Raw genomic sequence first — 23,895 nt, 5'->3', positions numbered from 1 at the left:
CTATAGTCACATTTATCAGCGTATATATACGCACACACTTCTCATACACACACGTCCGCGCGTATGTCCACATTTCTGAGCGTATATATACATATCGTAATGAATATACACACTTTACCCCTTGCTCCTACACACTTCTCAGCTTATGTACACACATTTCGCATCACATACGCACACAGTTCTTTGGTGTACATACCCCGACAGCTGTGGGCGTATATATGATGGCACTGTCGCTGCTGCTGTGGCCTGTCACTTGGCACCTCAAGATATGATGATTTAAAAGGCGGAGTTAAATACCGGGTCCCCCTCAGTCTACCTCTGGCCGGCAAGGGAGGTGGTCGCGCTCTTCCGCTCCTCTCCTCTCTCCCACGTGTGTCGCCTTCTTACACCACAGAAAAGTGTCTCTACACCCACCATAGCATTCCTACACCCACAACATCGTCCCTAGAGACACACTAGTCCTCGCCGTGCTAGCTGCACAGTGTTGCCCGCTTTTCCGAAGAAATTCAGAGGTTCGAAGCTAGTGTTGATGTTGGTGTCGTGAGACACAGGACACCCTGGCACTTTCTAGGACACCCTGCTAATTTCTAGGACACCTTGCTAATTTCTAGGACACCTTGCAACTTTCTAGGACACCTTGCTAATTTCTAGGACACCTTGCAACTTTCTAGGACACCTTGCTATTTTCTAGGATACTTTGCTACTTTCCAGGACACCTTGCTACTTTCTAGGACACATTGCTACTTTCTAGGACACCTTGCTACTTTCTAGGGCACTTTGCTACTTTCTAGGACACCTTGCTACTTTCTAGGACACTTTGCTACTTTCTAGGACACCTTGCTACTTTCTAGGACACCTTGCTACTTTCTGGGACGCCTTGCTACTTTCTAGGACACCTTGCTACTTTCTGGGACACCTTGCTACTTTCTAAGCCACCCTGCTAATTTCTAGGACACCCTGCTACTTTCTGGGACATCCTGCAACATTCTAGGACACCCTGCCACTTTCTAAGACACCCTACTACTTTCCAGGAAATCCTGCTACTATCTAAGATATCCTTGTACTTCCTAGGACGTCCTAGAACTTCTTGTAATATCCCTAACTTCCTGGGACATCCTAGAGCTTCCTAGGATATTATGGTACTACTAGGATACCCTAGTACTTCCTAGTACATCCTAGTATTTCCCAGGACATCCTATTAGTTTAGTACATCTTAGACACATCTTAAGACATCCTACCATAATATCCTAGCACAGACATCCGAGAAAATCCTAGCTCAACATCCTAGGATATTTTAGTAAAACATCCCAGTATGCATAAAATAATCCTAGCATAACATCCTAGCACAGCATCCCGGTACATATAAGAATATCCAAGCACAACATCCTAGGCCATCCTTGCTCACCTTAACACAGCATCCTAGGACATTAAAAAAAATTCTAGCACAGCTTCCTAGGACATCCTAGGAAGTCCCAGCACAACACTCTAGCCCAGCAACCTAGGACATCATAGTCTATCCTAGCACAGCATCCAAAGACATCCTAGCAAATCCTAGCAACAATGGTGGTGGCACAGCCCAGCACAACAGTGCGGAGACTCCTGATCCTAGCAGTGATCATTTTCAACGGTGAGTACAGTGTTTTGTTTCAATGATCTCTTGACCCAAGGCATTGGAGCTATCATCCCCCTTCCCCTCCCAACTTCCTGATCAATCAGGCTGTTGGTGTCAACGCTACGCGCAATCCAATGTGTGTTGAAGGCAGCTAGGGAGTGTTGAAGGCAGCTAGGGAGTGTTGAAGGCAGCTAGGGAGTGTTGAAGGCAGCTAGGGAGTGTTGAAGGCAGCTAGGGAGTGTTGAAGGCAGCTAGGGGGTGTTGAAGGCAGTTAGGGGGTGCTGAAGGCAGCTAGGGGGTGTTGAAGGCAGCTAGGTACTTCCTGGATAATCTTAGCCAAGTTTCGTGAGGTACTTCCTAAGTATGGAACATTACAGTCAAGTTTCGTGACGTACTTCTCACGTATGGAACATTACAGCCAAGTTTCGTGAGGTACTTCCCACGTATGGAACATTACAGTCAAGTTTCGTGACGTACTTCTCACGTATGGAACATTACAGCCAAGTTTCGTGAGGTACTTCCCACGTATGGAACATTACAGCCAAGTTTCGTGAGGTACTTCCCACGTATGGAACATTACAGTCAAGTTTCGTGACGTACTTCTCACGTATGGAACATTACAGCTAAGTTTCGTGGGGTACTACCCACGTATGGAACATTACAGCCAAGTTTCGTGAGGTACTACCCACGTATGGAACATTACAGCCAAGTTTCGTGAGGTACTTCCCAGGTATGGAACATTACAGTCAAGTTTCGTGAGGTACTTCCCACGTATGGAACATTACAGTCAAGTTTCCTGAGATACTACCCAGGTATGGAACATTACAGCCAAGTTTCGTGAGGTACTACCCACGTATGGAACATTACAGCCAAGTTTCGTGAGGTACTTCCCACGTATGGAACATTACAGCCAAGTTTCGTGAAGTACTTCCCACGTATGGAACATTACAGTCAAGTTTCGTGAGGTACTTCCCACGTATGGAACATTACAGTCAAGTTTCGTGAAGTACTTCCCACGTATGGAACATTACAGCCAAGTTTCGTGAAGTACTTCCCACGTATGGAACATTACAGTCAAGTTTCGTGAGGTACTTCCCACGTATGGAACATTACAGTCAAGTTTCGTGAGGTACTTCCCTCGTATAGAACAAAACCCCACCAACTAGCGTCATGGGACTTCGGTACATTACCAAGTCCTTAACGAATGTAACAACTCAAGTATCTTATTTTCCTACTCTTTAGATGAGTCAAAGGCATTTTTTTCTGTACATATTTAATTTATTTAGGGAGTTGAATGTGCTGTGTAATTGCAGAAAAGAAAGTTATTGTAGTCGAAATCTGGAGTGAGTGTAATGTGCTTCAGTTGACCTGGCCAGGACTGATGTGTCAAGTGAATCACTTTATTACGTGATGATATTGAGATGATAATAATAATAATAATAATAATAATAATAATAATAATAATAATAATAATAATAATAATAATAATAATAATAATAATTGATGATATTGATCATTATTTAACCTTATATCATTATCATTATTAATAAGTATTTCTATTCAAGTTCACAGTCGATGTATATATATATATATATATATATATATATATATATATATATATATATATATATATATATATATATATATATAGATAGATAGATAGTGGAGAAGCAATGTAAAAAGAGAGCAAATGAGAGAGTGGGTGAGATGTTATCAACAAATTTTGTTGAAAATAAGAAAAAGTTTTGGAGTGAGATTAACAAGTTAAGAAAGCCTAGAGAACAAATGGATTTGTCAGTTAAAAATAGGAGAGGAGAGTTATTAAATGGAGAGTTAGAGGTATTGGGAAGATGGAGGGAATATTTTGAGGAATTGTTAAATGTTGATGAAGATAGGGAAGCTGTGATTTCGTGTATAGGGCAAGGAGGAATAACATCTTGTAGGAGTGAGGAAGAGCCAGTTGTGAGTGTGGGGGAAGTTCGTGAGACAGTATGTAAAATGAAAGGGGGTACGGCAGCCGGGATTGATGGGATAAAGATAGAAATGTTAAAAGCAGGTGGGGATATAGTTTTGGAGTGGTTGGTGCTGTTATTTAATAAATGTATGGAAGAGGGTAAGATACCTAGAGATTGACAGAGAGCATGCATAGTTCCTTTGTATAAAGGCAAAGGGGACAAAAGAGAGTGCAAAAATTATAGGGGGATAAGTCTGTTGAGTATACTTGGTAAAGTGTATGGTAGAGTTATTATTGAAAGAATTAAAAGTAAGACTGAGACTAGTATAGCAGATGAACAAGGAGGCTTTAGGAAAGGTAGGGGGTGTGTGGACCAGGTGTTTACAGTGAAACATATAAGTGAACAGTATTTAGATAAGGCTAAAGAGGCTTTTGTGGCATTTATGTATTTGGAAAAGGCGTATGACAGGGTGGATAGGGGGGCAATGTGGCAGATGTTGCAAGTGTATGGTGTAGGAGGTAGGTTACTGAAAGCAGTGAAGAGTTTTTACGAGGATAGTGAGGCTCAAGTTAGAGTATGTAGGAAAGAGGGAGATTATTTCCCAGTAAAAGTAGGCCTTAGACATGGATGTGTGATGTCACCGTGGTTATTTAATATATTTATAGATGGGGTTGTAAGAGAAGTAAATGCGAGGGTCTTGGCAAGAGGCGTGGAGTTAAAAGATAAAGAATCACACATAAAGTGGAAGTTGTCACAGTTGCTCTTTGCTGATGACACTGTGGTCTTGGGAGATTCTGAAGAGAAGTTGCAGAGGTTGGTGGATGAATTTGGTAGGCTATGTAAAAGAAGAAAATTAAAAGTGAATACAGGAAAGAGTAAGTTTATGAGGATAACATGAAGATTTGGTGATGAAAGATTGGATATCAGACTGAAGGGAGAGAGTATGGAGGAGGTGAATGTTGAAGATTGAGACACCATTTATCACAGGAGGTGAATGTATTCAGATATTTGGAAGTGGACGTGTCAGCGGATGGGTCTATGAAAGATGACGTGAATCATAGAATTGATGAGGGGAAAAGGGTGAGCGGTGCACTTAGGAGTCTGTGGAGACAAAGAACTTTGTCCTTGGAGGCAAAGAGGGGAATGTATGAGAGTATAGTTTTACCAACCCTCTTATATGGGTGCGAAGCATGGGTGATGAATGTTGCAGCAACTAGGAGGCTGGAGGCAGTGGAGATGTCATGTCTGAGGGCCATGTGTGGTGTGAATATAATGCGGAGAATTCGTAGTTTGGAAGTTAGGAGGAGGTGCGGGATTGCCAAAACTGTAGTCCAGAGGGCTGAGGAAGGGTTTTTGAGGTGGTTCGGACATGTAGAGAGAATGGAGCGAAACAGAATGACTTCAAGAGTGTATCAGTCTGTAGTGGAAGGAAGGTGGGGTAGGGGTCGGCCTACGAAAGGTTGGAGGGAAGGGGTAAAGGAGGTTTTGTGTGCGATTGGCTTGGACTTCCAGCGGGCATGCGTGAGCATATTTGATAAGAGTGAATGGAGACAAATGGTTTTTAATATTTGACGTGCTGTTGGAGTGTGAGCAAAGTAACATTTATGAAGGGGTTCAGGGAAACCGGCAGGCCGGACTTGAGTCCTGGAGATGGGAAGTACAGTGCCTGCACTCTGAAGGAGGGGTGTTAATGTTGCAGTTTAAAAACTGTAGTGTAAAGCACCCTTCTGGCAAGACAGTGATGGAGTGAATGATGGTGAAAGTTTTTCTTTTTCGGGCCACCCTGCCTTGGTGGCCACCCTGCCTTGGTGGCCACCCTGCCTTGGTGGGACTCGGCCAATGTGTTAATAATAAAAAAATAATATTGTTGATATATATATATATATATATATATATATATATATATATATATATATATATATATATATATATATATATATATATATATATATATATATATATATATATATATATATATATATATATATATATATATATATATATGCAAAACAACCACTCTGAAAGAATAGAGAAATTCCAAGCGCTTTCGTGACTACTCACATTATCAAGGAACTATGAAAGTAAAGCATCCAAGGAAGCTATATAAGGAGTCTGGTCGGCACCTCACTATCAGATCCCACAACGGTTTAAACACGTGACGCGCGGCGAGCCAACTTGGAAAGGTCCTTGGCAAAACTCACCCCACAAACTATTCTACCCAAGAAATAAGAAATTTTAAAGATTATTTGTCCAGTGTATTATTAAATTCTTCCCAAATTCTATTAATTATAAATGGATCTAATTTATATAAACCAAAGGAAATATTCATATTATTGTCAAAACTGCTTTTTATGAAACAAGATTCAATTATATTCCTGTCGACCATGGACTTGCTTGATACTACTTTCTCAACTTTTTGAAAATCAATTGGATGGTTAAAATCTCTTACATGAATAAATAGAGCATTGGAATCTTGTCCAGTTCTAATGCTATATTTATGTTGTTTTAATCTTAGTTCGAGATTTTTACCAGTTTGACCGTAATAAACTTTATCGCAAATTTTACAAGGAATCTTATAGACACATCCATCAGCATTTTGGGGGGAATTCTTTATCAAAAGTTTTTTTACTGTATCGAGATTTTTGAATACAACTTTAATATTAAAAGTCTTAAGAAGAGAAGGCATATCAACCAAGTTTTCATGGTAAGGGAGAACCAACATATTTTTATTTGAATAAGGCTGGTTGTCCCTTTTTGGATTGTAAAAAGTATTTCTGGCAACTTTAAAAGATTTATCAATTACATTTCTTGGGTATTTTAAATCCAAAATTTATGAAATAGGTAATGATTTAAAATACCCAAGAAATGTAATTGATAAATCTTTTAAAGTTGCCAGAAATACTTTTTACAATCCATAAAGGGACAACCAGCCTTATTCATATAAAAATATGTTGGTTCTCCCTTACCATGAAAACTTGGTTGATATGCCTTCTCTTCTTAAGACTTTTAATATTAAAGTTGTATTCAAAAATCTCGATACAGTAAAAAAAACTTTTGATAAAGAATTCCCCCCAAAATGCTGATGGATGTGTCTATAAGATTCCTTGTAAAATTTGCGATAAAGTTTATTACGGTCAAACTGGTAAAAATCTCGAACTAAGATTAAAACAACATAAATATAGCATTAGAACTGGACAAGATTCCAATGCTCTATTTATTCATGTAAGAGATTTTAACCATCCAATTGATTTTCAAAAAGATGAGAAAGTAGTATCAAGCAAGTCCATGGTCGACAGGAATATAATTGAATCTTGTTTCATAAAAAGCAGTTTTGACAATAATATGAATATTTCCTTTGGTTTATATAAATTAGATCCATTTATAGTTAATAGAATTTGGGAAGAATTTAATAATACACTGGACAAATAATCTTTAAAATTTCTTATTTCTTGGGTAGAATAGTTTGTGGGGTGAGTTTTGCCAAGGACCTTTCCAAGTTGGCTCGCCGCGCGTCACGTGTTTAAACCGTTGTGGGATCTGATAGTGAGGTGCCGACCAGACCCCTTATATAGCTTCCTTGGATGCTTTACTTTCATAGTTCCTTGATAATGTGAGTAGTCACGAAAGAGCTTGGAATTTCTCTATTCTTTCAGAGTGGTTGTTTTGCATATTCTGAAATCACCTGTTTACTGTGATCTTATTGCATATATATATATATATATATATATATATATATATATATATATATATATATATATATATATATATATATATATATATATATATATATATTTATATATATATATATATATATATATATATATATATATATATATATATATATATATATACACAAACACTGATCTCTGGTTGAAGGAGACTCGAACCTACGAACCTTAAAACAAGGTACGCAGTGCTATACCAATCTCACCACACTGGACAATACCTTGGCGTCCAGCTTGCGCTACACGTTGATCCAAGGCAGTCAGCTTTCAGGGAGAAGGCTTACAGCTTTTCATCTCATCCCCAAAAAATCCACCAGTGCTTTGTGAGGGATGGAAAAATAGCAGTTAGGAAACAGCCCACTGGAAAGAGATACTTCATCTCCACAGAACATGACCTTAAAACATTCCTAAGTGAGGCTGGACTAACAGAATCAGAGTAAAGTGCAGATAATACCCATAGTCCACCGTTAGTGTTATATTGTCATAAATTTGTGCCCCCCTAAAATTCTAATACTCCAACTACTTTTAATTGTCATTGTTGTATTCAACGACCATTCTACCTCATAGTCTTAATTGTATTAAATATCTACAGAATCTATCTCCTTTTTTACAACTTACCACATCACTGTTCCATCTTATTTTTTTATAAACTAACCATAACTTGTCTTCAATAATTCTACCTCACTTTAAAAAATACTCAATTGCCCAATTTTATTCTAAATCCCTATTATTGCCCAATTTTACTTTAAACTATATTGATCAAACTTATTGTAAACTTCTTTTATTGACCATTTTTATTCCATACTTTTTTAACCTAGTATTTTCAACTACAACTTTTATATCATCCTGTCTACCATCTTACTAGCATATTATAACCAAGTCATTGCCATTTTTATTTTTATCAATTCTTTTTTTTTATTATTATCTTGCTACCTTAATTTGTGTATTTTATCCTGTCAATTTAAATCTAATTATACTCTAATTCTTGTAAACAACTTATATAAGACCTTAGTGCAATTACAATTGAGAGTCTTGTTCCTTTATTATATTATTAGATTAATCACAGTTTTACTCTAGCTCATTCTAGCTCAATACATAGTCAATACCAAATTCACTATACTAGACCATAGTGCAATTACTAGTGAGAGACTGGTGCTATTTGTAATTTGTATTTTTATATTATTAGACTAAAGTTGTTGTACTATAGCTCTTTCTAGCTCAATACATAGTCAATACCAAATTCACTATATTAGACCATAGTGCAATTACTAGTGAGAGACTGGTGCTACTTTTAATTTGTATTTTTATATTATTAGATTAAATTCAGTTGTACCATAGCTCATTCTACCTCAAGACATAGTCAATACCAAATTCACTATATTAGACCATAGTGCAATTACTAGTGAGAGACTAGTGCTATTTTTAATTTGTACTTTTATATTATTAGATTAAACCTATTGTACTTTAGCTCACTCTAGCTCAAAACATAGACTCCACAAAAGTCATCATTAGACCTTAGTGCAATTACAAGTGAGAGTCTTGTTCTATTTTTAATTTGTATTTTTATATTACTAGTTTATACCTAGTTGTACTTTAGTTCATTCCAGCACAACACACAGACAACATCAACTTCATTATGTGTAGTAGTGACTATACCCTACATGACCAAAATACTCTAGCTATATACTTGTCCAAACTTCCAACCACTACAGATATCAGTAGTAGAACTCAACACACAACTCAGGATATAAATAACCATAATTTTAAACCTAGAAGATGATTGATCACGTTGACCCTGATCTAAACCTCCATAATCTGACACCCAATCAAAACCTATTGGAAAGTAACTGCCTTTATTACACAGCATCACAAGCCACCACTATCCTAAACAATGCTAAAAGTCTATCAGTACTTAACTACAACATCAGGTCCTTAAGCAAACACTATGATGACCTCCTAGCACTCCTTGAATCACTAAAGACACCCTTCTCCTGCATTATTCTTACTGAGACCTGGCTTAAGCAGGACACAATAGATATCTACCCTCTACCAGGATACACAGCAATTCACAACTGCAGAACAAACCAAGTTGGGGGTGGTATTGCAATCTATTACTCTAACCAATTATCTTGTCTTAGCACCACTTGCTTTAGTGATGAATATGGGGAATACATTTTTGCTAATTTTACTGTAAAAAACCTTAAGACGCCTATAACAATCGGTGCCATTTACCGGATACCTCACACAAACATCCCAAATTTCAGTGAGAAATTAAAGTCACTAATAACAAACAGACAAATGAATAAGCACCACCTTCTCTTAGCTGGAGACTTCAACATCAACCTTGGCTTACTAGATGATCAGCCTGTAACTGATTTCATCAACAATATGAACAACACACTTCTCATACCAACAATAACTAAACCAACCAGGCTCACTGAGACAAGTGCAACCATAATAGACCACATATGGACCAATATACTAGCCCCCCTTAAATCAGGGATAATCACAGATAGCACTACAGACCACTACCCTACCTTCCTCCTGACAAACATTAGTAAACCACCACTTGAATACAACAAAGTCTCATTTAGACTCCATGACGAGGCCTCAGTAAGGAAGTTCACAGCTGACCTAGAGACTGTTGATTGGCCTACAGAATTCTCCAAGGCCAATGGTATTGATGACTGGACAGACATCTTTCTTAACAAATTACTTAGACTATACAACAAACATTGTCCTATAAAAACAAAACAGATCACAAACAAACGGCTTGGTTGCCCATGGCTAACCAGCACCATTCTGAAATCCATAGACAAGAAACACCAATATGAAAAGCAATATAGACAGGGCTTAATACACAAAGATACTCTTAAACACTATTCATCAGCTCTCACCAAAGTAATAAAAAAAGCCAAACAACTATACTACTCCAGTAGATTCACAAACACTAGAGGAGATATAAAAAAGACCTGGAAAACACTCTCTCAGATTCTAGGGACCCACAAACTGAGAAAAACCAAGAATATTGTCCTAACTAAACCTAATGAAACACCACTACATCCCACTGACACAGCTAACAAGATAAACGACTTCTTCTCAAACATAGGATCTAATCTCGCCAGTAAAATCCCACATACCAATGCCCATGCCGGGGACTACCTAGATGGAAATTTCCCTAATTCCTTCTATCTTGCACCAACTGAGCCCACGGAAGTCATTGGGATCATAAAGTCACTTAAAAATAACTCGGGGAATCTGTCTCATGTCCCACCATTACTGTACAAGCGAGCGGCCCATGTCCTTTCGCATGCTATTTCATTACTTTTTAACAAGTCAATAGAGACTAGCACCTTCCCGAAACTACTCAAGATGGCAAGAGTTACACCAATACATAAAGGTGGTGACCCTACAGACTTAAACAACTATAGGCCAATATCTAACTTACCATTGCTATCCAAAATCTTTGAGAAACTCGTGCACAGAAGACTATATTCATTTATAACGGCACAAAACATACTCAACCCCTGCCAATTTGGATTCAGGAAAAATAAAAGCACTAATGATGCAATCATAAAAATGCTAGATCTGCTTTACACAGCATTGGAAAATAAGGAATATCCACTAGGAATTTTTATTGACCTAAGAAAAGCTTTTGACACAGTAAACCACCAAATCCTACTCCACAAACTTGACCACTACGGTATAAGAGGCCATGCGCTTGCTTATTTCAAATCTTACATTACTAATAGGTATCAGTATGTCACCATTAAAGACACAGCATCAGCAACACGGCCACTTGATACTGGAGTTCCGCAGGGAAGTGTCCTTGGTCCCCTGCTCTTCCTCATATACATCAATGACCTTCCAAACGTATCCCAACACCTGAAACCCATTCTCTTTGCTGATGACACGACTTATGTCATCTCTCACCCTAATCTTGCCACCCTCAACACCATTGTGAATGAGGAGCTGATTAAAATATCGACTTGGATGACAGCCAATAAACTTACGCTTAACACTGACAAAACTTACTATATTATGTTTGGTAGCAGAGCAGGAGATGCACAAATTAACATTAAGATTGACAACACTCTAATTACCAGAAATAATGGGGGAAAATTCCTAGGCTTATACCTTGACAACAACCTGAATTTCAGCACCCATATCCAGCATATAGCCAAAAAAGTATCCAAAACGGTTGGGATCCTCTCCAAGATACGATACTACGTGCCGCAAAATGCCCTTCTCACACTATACCACTCACTTATTTATCCATACCTCACCTATGCTATTTGTGCTTGGGGATCAACTGCAGCAACACACCTAAAGCCAATAATAACCCAACAAAAAGCTGCAGTAAGAATAATCACTAAATCCCATCCCTGGCAGCACACCCCCCCACTCTTCAAAGATCTAAACTTACTCCCAGTTCAGTACATCCACACTTACTACTGTGCAATCTATATCTACAGGGCCTTAAACTCTAATATAAACCTTGACCTAAAACGCTTTCTTGATAGTTGTGACAGAACCCACAGGCATAACACCAGACACAAACATCTCTACGACATTCCCTGTGTCCGACTAAACCTTTACAAAAATTCAATGTATGTCAAAGGCCCTAAAATCTGGAATACCCTACCTGAGAACTCTAGAACTGCAGACACATTCATCACCTTCAAAATTACCATTAGAAAACATCTTATCTCCCTGATACACCCCGTCAACTAACTACACGAATACCACCTGGTGGTTCACACTTACACTCGCTCACTCATTTGACCATAAACAGAAATATTAATCTCAGTCTTAAAATAATGAATCCTGTGATACTCCAATACTGAAACTATATACTGTGCCAAAACAAAAGCATTCACATTGCTAAACTCATAAACTAGTATTTAGTCACTTAGCCATAATACCAACTTACCTCATAATTTGTAATATTTTACAATTAAGAATAAAACTAAGTATGCCCGAAATGCCTAGCCATGCTAAGCGTTCTAGTGGTACACTCTGTAATCACAATTTTACTACATGTAAACCAAACAATAACCAAATTTCTGTAAACTCAGCATTGTAATCCTTATAGAGAATCCTGCATGCATCAGCCTTACTAGAGATTTTAACAATGCAAGGAATTCGCAAGAGCATGTGAAATATTCCTTACATTGTTAAAATCTCTAGTAAAGCTAATGCATGCAGGGGATGAGATGAAAAGCTGTAAGCCTTCTCCCTGAAAGCTGGCTGCCTTGGATCAAAGTCTAGCGCAAGCTGGACTCCGAGGTATTGGTCCAGTGTGGGCAGATTGGTAAAGCACTGCGTACCTTGTTCCAAGGTTCGTAGGTTCGAGTCTCCTTCAGCCAGAGATCAGTGTTTATATACATATACATACATACATATAGATATATATATATATATATATATATATATATATATATATATATATATATATATATATATATATATATTTATATATATATATATATATATATATATATATATATATATATATTTATATATATATATATATATATGTCGTGCCGAATAGGCAGAACTTGCGATCTTGGCTTAAATAGCAACGCTCATCTTGCCATATAGGACAAGTGAAAATTTGTGTATGCAATAATTTCGCCAAAATCATCCTGAACCTAACGAAAAAAATATATTTCACTGTGTTTGTTTAGTATTAAATTATTGTAAACAAATCTAAAATGTATTTAGTTGGGTTAGGCTAAAATAAATTGTTCTTGTTATATTAAGGTTAGGTAAGTTTTCTAAGATTCTTTTGGAGCAAAATTAAAAATTTTTACATTAACATTAATGAAAAAAATATATTTTTAAACGTATAAGAGAAAATTTCAGAAAGGACTTAATTTTAAATGAGTTCTTGCTAATTAACCAGTTTTACATATTCGGCACGACACACACACACACACACACACACACACACACACATATATATATATATATATATATATATATATATATATATATATATATATATATATATATATATATATATATATATATATATATATATATATATATATATATATATATATATATATATATATATATATATATATATATATATATATATATATATATATATATATATATATATATATATATATATATATATATATTACCAATAGGAATATTTTATTGCATAATATGGTACAGAAGATTTAAGAGATACATTGTTGATATAAAGGTGGCATATAAGGTACATGTTGTTACGTGTGTATCACCGATTATAAGGCGAAAATCTCATCCAGCTCATCAGAGCTGGGGCGCGTGCCCAAAATACTGCAGGCATTACCCCTTTGAACAGCCGCACTGAGCCGCTGGAACAGAAAACTAGCTGCCCTGGGATCCCTAGTTACCCTGATGAGTCTTTTTCCCAGCTCCTTAAGGAATTTAGATGCACTCTTTCCCCATGAGCCAAGGGTCTCTGAGCCTATGTGAACAAACATATAATGATGGGCAAGTTCTCCATATTTTCTAGGCTTTTGGGACTCCCTGAAGCTGGCAGCTGCCCCTCCTTCCTCCCTGGTGTACTGGAGATAGGTATCAGCCAAGGTAGATGCACATGTATAGTCCCACACCACCTGCTTCCCATCTGTCCAGGCTTGAAGGGTGATACCATCTGGACTCTTCTGGCTGCCATCAGATCTGCATAGTTGGGGTGGCTCTCTTACTGCTGGGCATCCAGCTGTTGTGAGGCTCCTCTTCATAATGTTATTAACCTCCTCATGTCTTGCAATCTTTCCCTCGGATTTACGGCACACAAGACCATGGTACCCGAATCGGTCTGCTGCTTCACTGCCACAAATACACCTGTGTTCGGCGAGAATAGGGGCGGCAAGTCGAAGGGCAACACCGATGCGGATGGTCTGTGGGTCGAGGCATGTGCCAAGGCTGGAGTTGGGAACAGCCAACAGAAAGTCCCCAGCATGAGGGGCTCTCACTGCCAGGAGGCGAGCTCTATCCTTCCCTGACACACTCTGAAGCATTGTTGAGGCTATATTTTCCACTGTTGAACCATCCCAGTGCGATTGTTTTAGTTGTTGGGGGGAGCAATGATCTGGGATGATCTAACATCATCCCAGATCATTGCTCCGTCAATGAATTTTTGGTCCTGGACTCCAATCTTGTCCCTAAGATGTTCAGGGAGAATCGCTGCTACAAGCTCTCTGCATGCAATACACGAGGACAGAAAAGCAGGTAACGCAATCTGTGATGACTTGCGGACACCAATGCCTCCTAGTCTGACTGGAAGTGTAGCTTGGTTCCACTGCCCGTCTTCTAGAGTGAGGTTAAGTACTTTCGTAAAAATCTGCCTCAGTATACTGTCATATTCGTGCAGTATAGGGTTATCATATGAATGTGCACATATTAGGAAATATGTCAACCTGGGCAGACTCAAGCACTTTGTGAGAAGGTACAAGCATCGTGGGTGTCCAAATTGCCTATTCGTTGCTCCATTCTCCTTAACTCTTCCAATTTCTTCCTGAGAATTGTGTCAGTGGCATTGCTTCCAGAGGTGCTCCTAGCAAGACACTATTTGTGGGGGCAATGACTGCTGCTCCTGGTAGTTTTGATCTCACTGCATTTATCACTTGTTGACTGACTGAGATGATTTCACATTTGGATGCATTCAGGATGAGACCCATTTCCTGTCCCCGTGTCATTACCTGTGTAAGGTCATGTAGGAGGGACTCCTTTGTACCTGCTAGTGTGCCATCATCTAGGAACCAGATGTTTAGCTCGCTGGTCAGTCTGACTGTGATTTCCCTAACTGCTATATAGAAGAGAAATGGTGCAAGAGGATCTCCTTGTTGGACACCCTCCGATGATGTGATTTCATGCTCTCCAAAGAGAAGCATTGATTCCTTGCTATACCCAGCTGAAACAAAAGGGAAGAGACCAGGGAAATGTTCTTGTACTGCTGCTAATACCACGTCTCTTTTCAGGAGATTGAACGCATTCTTGAAATCTAATTTTACCACTGCATTGTCCTCAGGCAGGTTGTTGGTATACGCCCTTGTTGCATGAACCGCTGCTTCACTTCCTTGAGAGACCACAAAGCCAAGCTGGTTTGGTTGAAGCATCATGGCTGCCTGTGCACGAATACTTCGGACAACAGCTTTGGATACGAGGCGGCGTAACGTGTTGCCTACTGCAATTGACCGAATTCCTCCATCCTTCTTTTTAAGTGCACAAAGTGTTGCACCAAAAAAGAAAGGTCTAATTTCATCAGGAATCAGACCAGCCAAGGAATTGTTGACGAACCTTGTGATCTCTGAAAGCTGTGTCTCTGCAATTTCCCCAATAACTGGATTAACTATATATAAAGTTATTCCTAGAATTAAGAACCGTGAAGGTTTTTATTCTAGAAATTCGAAATACTCTTACTTCCTCGGATTAAACCTGATTATCTCTCATTACGTAATTGCTGTTTGACCCCCAACGGGTTTACTGCTTGTTCATGTCTATAATAATAACAATAATAATAATAATAATTAATGCTAGCAATATCCAGGATAATTATTAACAATATCCAGGATAATTATTAACAATATCCAGGATAATTATTAACAATATCCAGGATAATTATTAACAATATCCAGGATAATTATTAAACAATATCCAGGATAATTATTAACTATCCAGGATAATTATTAACAATATCCAGGATAATTATTAACAATATCCAGGATAATTATTAACAATATCCAGGATAATTATTAACAATATCCAGGATAATTATTAACTATCCAGGATAATTATTAACAATATCCAGGATAATTATTAACAATATCCAGGATAATTATTAACAATATCCAGGATAATTATTAACAATATCCTGGATAATTATTAACAATATCCAGGATAATTATTAGCAATATCCAGGATAATTATTAACAATATCCAGGATAATTATTAACAATATCCTGGATAATTATTAACAATATCCAGGATAATTATTAACAATATCCAGGATAATTATTAACAATATCCAAGATAATTATTAGCAATATCCAGGATAATTATTAACAATATCCAGGATAATTATTAACAATATCCAGGATAATTATTAACAATATCCAAGATAATTATTAGCAATATCCAGGTTAATTATTAACAATATCCAGGATAATTATTAGCAATATTCAGGATAATTATTAACAATATCCAGGATAATTACTAACAATATCCAGGATAATTATTAACAATATCCAGGATAATTATGAGCAATATCCTGGATAATTATTAACAATATCCAGGATAATTATTAACAATATCCTGGATAATTATTTACAATATCCAGGATAATTATTAACAATATCCAGGATAATTATTAACAATATCCAGGATAATTATTAACAATATCCAGGATAATTATTAACAATATCCAGGATAATTATTAACAATATCCAGGATAATTATTAACAATGTAAAGGATAATTATCAACAATATGCAGGATAATTATTAACAGTATCCAAGATAATTATTAACAATATCCAGGATAATTATTAACAATATCCAGGATAATTATTAACAATATCTTAGATATTAACAGTATCCTGGATATTAACAATGTCGACGATTTTATCAATATCCACAATATTAATAATATCCTCGATATTAACAATATCCTGGCTATTAATAATATCTTAGATATTAACAATATCCTGAATATTAACAATATCCTGAATATTAACAATATGTTAGATATTAACAATATCCTGAATATTAACAATATCCTGAATATTAATAATATCCTGGATATTAACAATATCCTGAATATTAACAATATCCTGAATATTAACAATATCCTGGATATTAACAATATGTTAGATATTAATAATATCCTGAATATTAACAATATCCTGGATATTAACAATATGTTAGATATTAATAATATCCTGACTATTAACAATATCCTGAATATTAACAATATCCTGGATATTAACAATTTGTTAGATATTAATAATATCCTGAATATTAACAATATCCTGGATATTAACAATATGTTAGATATTAATAATATCCTGAATATTAGCAATATCCTGAATATTAACAATATCCTGGATATTAACAATATCCTGAATGTTAACAATGTGCTGGATATTAACAATATCCTGAATATTAACAACATCCTGGATATTAATAATTTGTTAGATATTAACAATATTTTGAATATTAACAATATCCTGAATATTAACAATATCCTGGATATTAACAATATCCTGAATGTTAACAATATCCTGAATATTAGCAATATCCTGAATATTAACAATATCCTGAATATTAACAATATCCTGAATATTAACAATATCCTGAATATTAACAATATCCTGAATATTAACAATATCCTGGATATTAACAATATCCTGGATATTAACAATATCCTGAATATTAACAATATCCTGAATATTAACAATATCTTGAATATTAACAATATCCTGAATATTAACAATATCCTGAATATTAACAATATCCTGAATATTAACAATATCCTAGATATTAACAATATCCTGAATATTAACAATATCCTGAATGTTAGCAATATCCTGGATATTAACAATATCCTGAATATTAATAATATCCTGAATATTAACAATATTCTGGATATTAACAATATCCTGGATATTAACAATATGTTAAATATTAACAATATCCTGGATATTAACAATATGTTAGATATTAACAATATCCTGAATATTATCAATATCCTGGATATTAACAATATCCTGAATATTAACAATATCCTAGATATTAACAATATGTTAGATATTAATAATATCCTGAATATTAACAATATCCTGGATATTAACAATATCCTGAATATTAACAATGTCCTGGATATTAACAATATCCTGAATATTAACAACATCCTGGATATTAATAATTTGTTAGATATTAACAATATCCTGAATATTAACAATATCCTGGATATTAACAATATCCTGAATATTAACAACATCCTGAATATTAACAATATCCTGAATATTAACAATATCCTGAATATTAACAATATCCTGAATATTAACAATATCCTGAATATTAACAACATCCTGGATATTAACAATATCCTGAATATTAACAATATCCTGGATATTAACAATATCCTGAATATTAACAACATCCTGAATATTAACAATATCCTGAATATTAACAATATCCTGAATATTAACAATATCCTGAATATTAACAATATCCTGAATATTAACAATATCCTGAATATTAACAATATCCTGAATATTAACAATATCCAGGATAATTATGAGCAATATCCTGGATATTAACAATATCCTCAGCTACTGGATATCCTCAGCTACTGGATCACTACGACAAGGTCCTAGATGCACTAGAAGACAAAAAGAATGCAGATGTAATATATACAGACTTTGCAAAAGCCTTCGACAAGTGTGACCATGGCGTAATAGCGCACAAAATGCGCGCTAAAGGAATAACAGGAAAAGTCGGTCGATGGATCTATAATTTCCTCACTAACAGAACACAGAGAGTAGTCGTCAACAGAGTAAAGTCCGAGGCAGCTACGGTGAAAAGCTCTGTTCCACAAGGCACAGTACTAGCTCCCATCTTGTTCCTCATCCTCATATCCGACATAGACAAGGATGTCAGCCACAGCACCGTGTCTTCCTTTGCAGATGACACCCGAATCTGCATGACAGTGTCTTCCATTGCAGACACTGCAAGGCTCCAGGCGGACATCAACCAAATCTTTCAGTGGGCTGCAGAAAACAATATGAAGTTCAACGATGAGAAATTTCAATTACTCAGATATGGTAAACATGAGGAAATTAAATCTTCATCAGAGTACAAAACAAATTCTGGCCACGAAATAGAGCGAAACACCAACGTCAAAGACCTGGGAGTGATTATGTCGGAGGATCTCACCTTCAAGGACCATAACATTGTTTCAATCGCATCTGCTAGAAAAATGACAGGATGGATAATGAGAACCTTCAAAACTAGGGAGGCCAAGCCCATGATGACACTCTTCAGGTCACTTGTTCTATCTAGGCTGGAATATTGCTGCACTCTAACAGCACCTTTCAAGGCAGGTGAAATTGCCGACCTAGAAAATGTACAGAGAACTTTCACGGCGCGCATAACGGAGATAAAACACCTCAATTACTGGGAGCGCTTGAGGTTTCTAAACCTGTATTCCCTGGAACGCAGGAGGGAGAGATACATGATTATATACACCTGGAAAATCCTAGAGGGACTAGTACCGAACTTGCACACGAAAATCACTCACTACGAAAGCAAAAGACTTGGCAGACGATGCACCATCCCCCCAATGAAAAGCAGGGGTGTCACTAGCACGTTAAGAGACCATACAATAAGTGTCAGGGGCCCGAGACTGTTCAACTGCCTCCCAGCACACATAAGGGGGATTACCAACAGACCCCTGGCAGTCTTCAAGCTGGCACTGGACAAGCACCTAAAGTCAGTTCCTGATCAGCCGGGCTGTGGCTCGTACGTTGGTTTGCGTGCAGCCAGCAGCAACAGCCTGGTTGATCAGGCGCTGATCCACCAGGAGGCCTGGTCACAGACCGGGCCGCGGGGGCGTTGACCCCCGAAACTCTCTCCAGGTAAACTCCAGGTATCCTGAATATTAACAACATCCTGGATATTAACAATGTCCTGGATATTAACAATATCCTGGATATTAACAATATCCTGAATATTAACAACATCCTGGATATTAACAATGTCCTGAATATTAACAATATCCTGAATATTAACAATATCCTGAATATTAACAATATCCTGAATATTAACAACATCCTGGATATTAACAATATCCTGAATATTAACAACATCCTGACTATTAACAATATCCTGAATATTAACAATATCCTGTATATTAATAATTTGTTAGATATTAATAATATCCTGAATATTAACAATATCCTGAATATTAACAATATCCTGGATATTAACAATATCCTGGATATTAACAATATCTTAGATATTAACATTATCTTAAAAATTAACATCCTGGATAATCGTTAACATCCAGGGTAATTATTATTAATTTCTAGAGTAATTATACTTAATTATTTTTTTAATTTTCTATAATTTTTCGTCTCGTTTAATTTCACTCATCAGCAAATTTTTTGGCCCAAATTAAAAATAAATAAAATCTCTGTATTTTTTATATTATATAACTAATGTATTTTTTTTGGCTACGTAATTTTGTTTAATATTGTGTAATTATTTTTTTATTATAATTTTACAATGTTTTTTTTTCCGTCTATTGTTTAATTTATAATTTTTGGGGAGTTGTTTCTAAAAATTAATTTTTATATATAATTGAAAAAAATGGATCAGATCTGTTGGCTGAATTATTAAGATAAAACAAAAATCTTTGATTTGTTGTAAAAAATACAATGACCTGCAGTGCAGTGACTGATGTATTAATACACCTTTGTATTAATACAACACATCATTTTATTAATACAACACATCATTGTATTAAAAAACACATCATTGTATTAATACAACACATCATTGTATTAATACAGCACATCATTATATTAATACAACACATCACTGTATTAATACAACACATCACTGTATTAATACAACACATCATTGTATTAATACAACACATCATTATATTAATGCAACACATCATTGTATTAATACTACACATCATTGTATTAATACAACACATCACTGTATTAATACAACACATCATTGTATTAAAAAACACATCATTGTATTAATACAACACATCATTGTATTAATACAGCACATCATTATATTAATACAACACATCACTGTATTAATACAACACATCACTGTATTAATACAACACATCATTGTATTAATACAACACATCATTATATTAATACAACACATCACTGTATTAATACAACACATCACTGTATTAATACAACACATCACTGTATTAAAAAACACATCATTGTATTAATGCAACACATCATTGTATTAATACAGCACATCATTATATTAATACAACACATCACTGTATTAATACAACACATCACTGTATTAATACAACATATCATTGTATTAATACAACACATCATTGTATTAATACAACACATCATTATATTAATGCAACACATCATTGTATTAATACTACACATCATTGTATTAATACAACACATCATTGTATTAATACAACACATCATTGTATTAATACAACACATCATTGTATTAAAAAACACATCATTGTATTAATACAACACATCATTATGTTAATACAACACATCACTGTATTAGTACAACATATCACTGTATTAATACAATACATCACTGTATTGATACAATACATCACTGTATTAATACAACACATCACTGTATTACTACAATACATCACTGTATTAATACAATACATCACTGTATTGATACAATACATCACTGTATTAATACAACACATCACTGTATTAATACAACATATCACTGTATTACTACAATGCATCACTGTATTGATACAATACATCACTGTATTGATACAATACATCACTGTATTAATACAACACATCACTGTATTACTACAATACATCACTGTATTAATACAACACATCACTGTATTAATACAACATATCACTGTATTAATACAATACATCACTGTATTGATACAATACATCATTGTATTAATACAACACATCACTGTATTACTACAATACATCACTGTATTAATACAACACATCACTGTATTAATACAACATATCACTGTATTAATACAATACATCACTGTATTGATACAATACATCATTGTATTAATACAACACATCACTGTATTACTACAATACATCACTGTATTAATACAACACATCTCAGTATTGTTTTAGTAAATAAAACTTCAGACGAACGATATAACTGAGTTGTTAAAACCGATATTATAAGACTGGTTAGGAAACAGGACAAGTATTTCCTGACCTGCCACTGGAGCTTTTGGACATGTGACCGAGGCCTTCCACTGGCTCACTCCTCCACCCCTTTAAAAATTAAAGTTATAATTATAACCAGTATCAAGAGAGATGATCATATCATTTCTGTCATGTTACCAGGTCAGGTCATGGCCTGGTGGTTAATGCTCTCGCTTCACACGGTGAGGGCCTGGGTTCGATTCCCAGCCAGAGTAGAAACATTGGACGTGTTTCTTTCCACCTGTTGTCTATGTTCCCCATCAGTAAAATGGGTACCTGGGTGTTAGTCGACTGGTGTGGGTCGCATCCTGGGACACTGACCTAAGGAGGCCTGGTCACAGACCGGGCCGCGGGGGCGTTGACCCCCGGAACTCTCTCCAGATAAACTCCAGATAAACATCCAGGTCGGAAGACCTGACTACTTACTTCCTGATATCTACCTCTGTGATTTTCAACAAGTGGTGTTTGTATGTCATTCTATGTTGCTAAGTCCCACAGAGGTAAAAAAAGATCACTTAGGTGATAATTTATGGATCTTAGACTCACGTGAGGTCGGATGAACCTACACAAATAACCTGTACATGACTTAAGAAATCGTAATGACACGATTGCAAATAAACCATACCCCCGGCCGGGATTGAACCCGCGGTCATAGAGTCTCAAAACTCCAGCCCGTCGCGTTAGCCACTAGACCAGCTAGCCACAATAAGATTCATCCACTAGGTATATTTCGTCACGGCCACGCTAGCTGGAGATTCGTCTGTAAAAACTTGCATTTGTGGTCACAGAGGTGCCTGTGCTAACCTTCCTATGGTGTAGAAATATACCTAGTTGGATGAATCTTATTGTGGCTAGCTGGTCTAGTGGCTAACGCGACGGGCTGGAGTTTTGAGACTCTATGACCGCGGGTTCAATCCCGGCCGGGGGTATGGTTTAACCTGTACATGGTAGAAACAAACTTACGACGAGGTTTCGGTCCAACTCGGACCATTAACAAGTCACACATGAGAGCGAAGGGATGGGAGCCAAGTATATATACGAGTATATATATATACAGTGACTTGTCATCTGAGGATATCCTCAATACCCAGCATCCAGCACTACCATAACAACATAGTAACTTTCTCCCCCTATGTGAGGTGGTATGTTCTTACATAAATATATGCCTGTGAATGTGGTCACGTGGGTATGTGGTCACCTATTTGTGGTTGCAGGGGTCGAGACTCAGCTCCTCGCCCCGCCTTTTCATTGGCTGCTACTAGGTTCTCTCTCTCCCTGCTCCATGAGCTTTATCATACCTCGTCTTAAATCTAGGTATGGTTCCTGCCTCCACTACCTCACTTTCCAGACTATTCCACTTCCTAACAACTCTGTGACTGAAGAAATACCTCCTAACATCCCTTTGACTCATCTGAGTCTTCAGCTTCCAATTGTGACCCCTCGTTTCTGCGTCCCATCTCTGGAACATCCTGTCTCTGTCCACCTTATCTATTCCTCACAATATTTTGTATGTTATTATCATGTCTCCCCTGACCCTCCTGTCTTCCAGTGTCGTCAGGCCTATTTCCCTTAACCTTTCTTTGTAGGATATTTCCCTGAGCTCTGGAACTAGCCTTGTTGTAAACCTTTGCACTTTCTCTAATTTCTTGAC

General features: G+C 36.3%; 1 protein-coding gene across 1 annotated transcript in view; it reads left to right on the top strand.

Moving 5' to 3' along the window:
- Positions 1–329: 329 nt before the first annotated feature.
- Positions 330–23,895, top strand: part of LOC128694353 (uncharacterized) — a 276,301-nt gene continuing 252,735 nt past the window's right edge. Inside the window, exon 1 of the mRNA XM_070093513.1 lies at positions 330–1,627. Within this exon, the coding sequence (XP_069949614.1) occupies positions 1,561–1,627 (67 nt within the window). The 5' untranslated portion in view covers positions 330–1,560. The remainder of the gene's footprint in view (positions 1,628–23,895) is intronic.

Source organism: Cherax quadricarinatus, chromosome 43 (assembly GCF_038502225.1).
Source record: "Cherax quadricarinatus isolate ZL_2023a chromosome 43, ASM3850222v1, whole genome shotgun sequence".
Taxonomy (NCBI): Eukaryota; Metazoa; Arthropoda; class Malacostraca; order Decapoda; family Parastacidae; genus Cherax; species Cherax quadricarinatus.
This window is presented reverse-complemented; position numbering and strand designations above follow the sequence as displayed.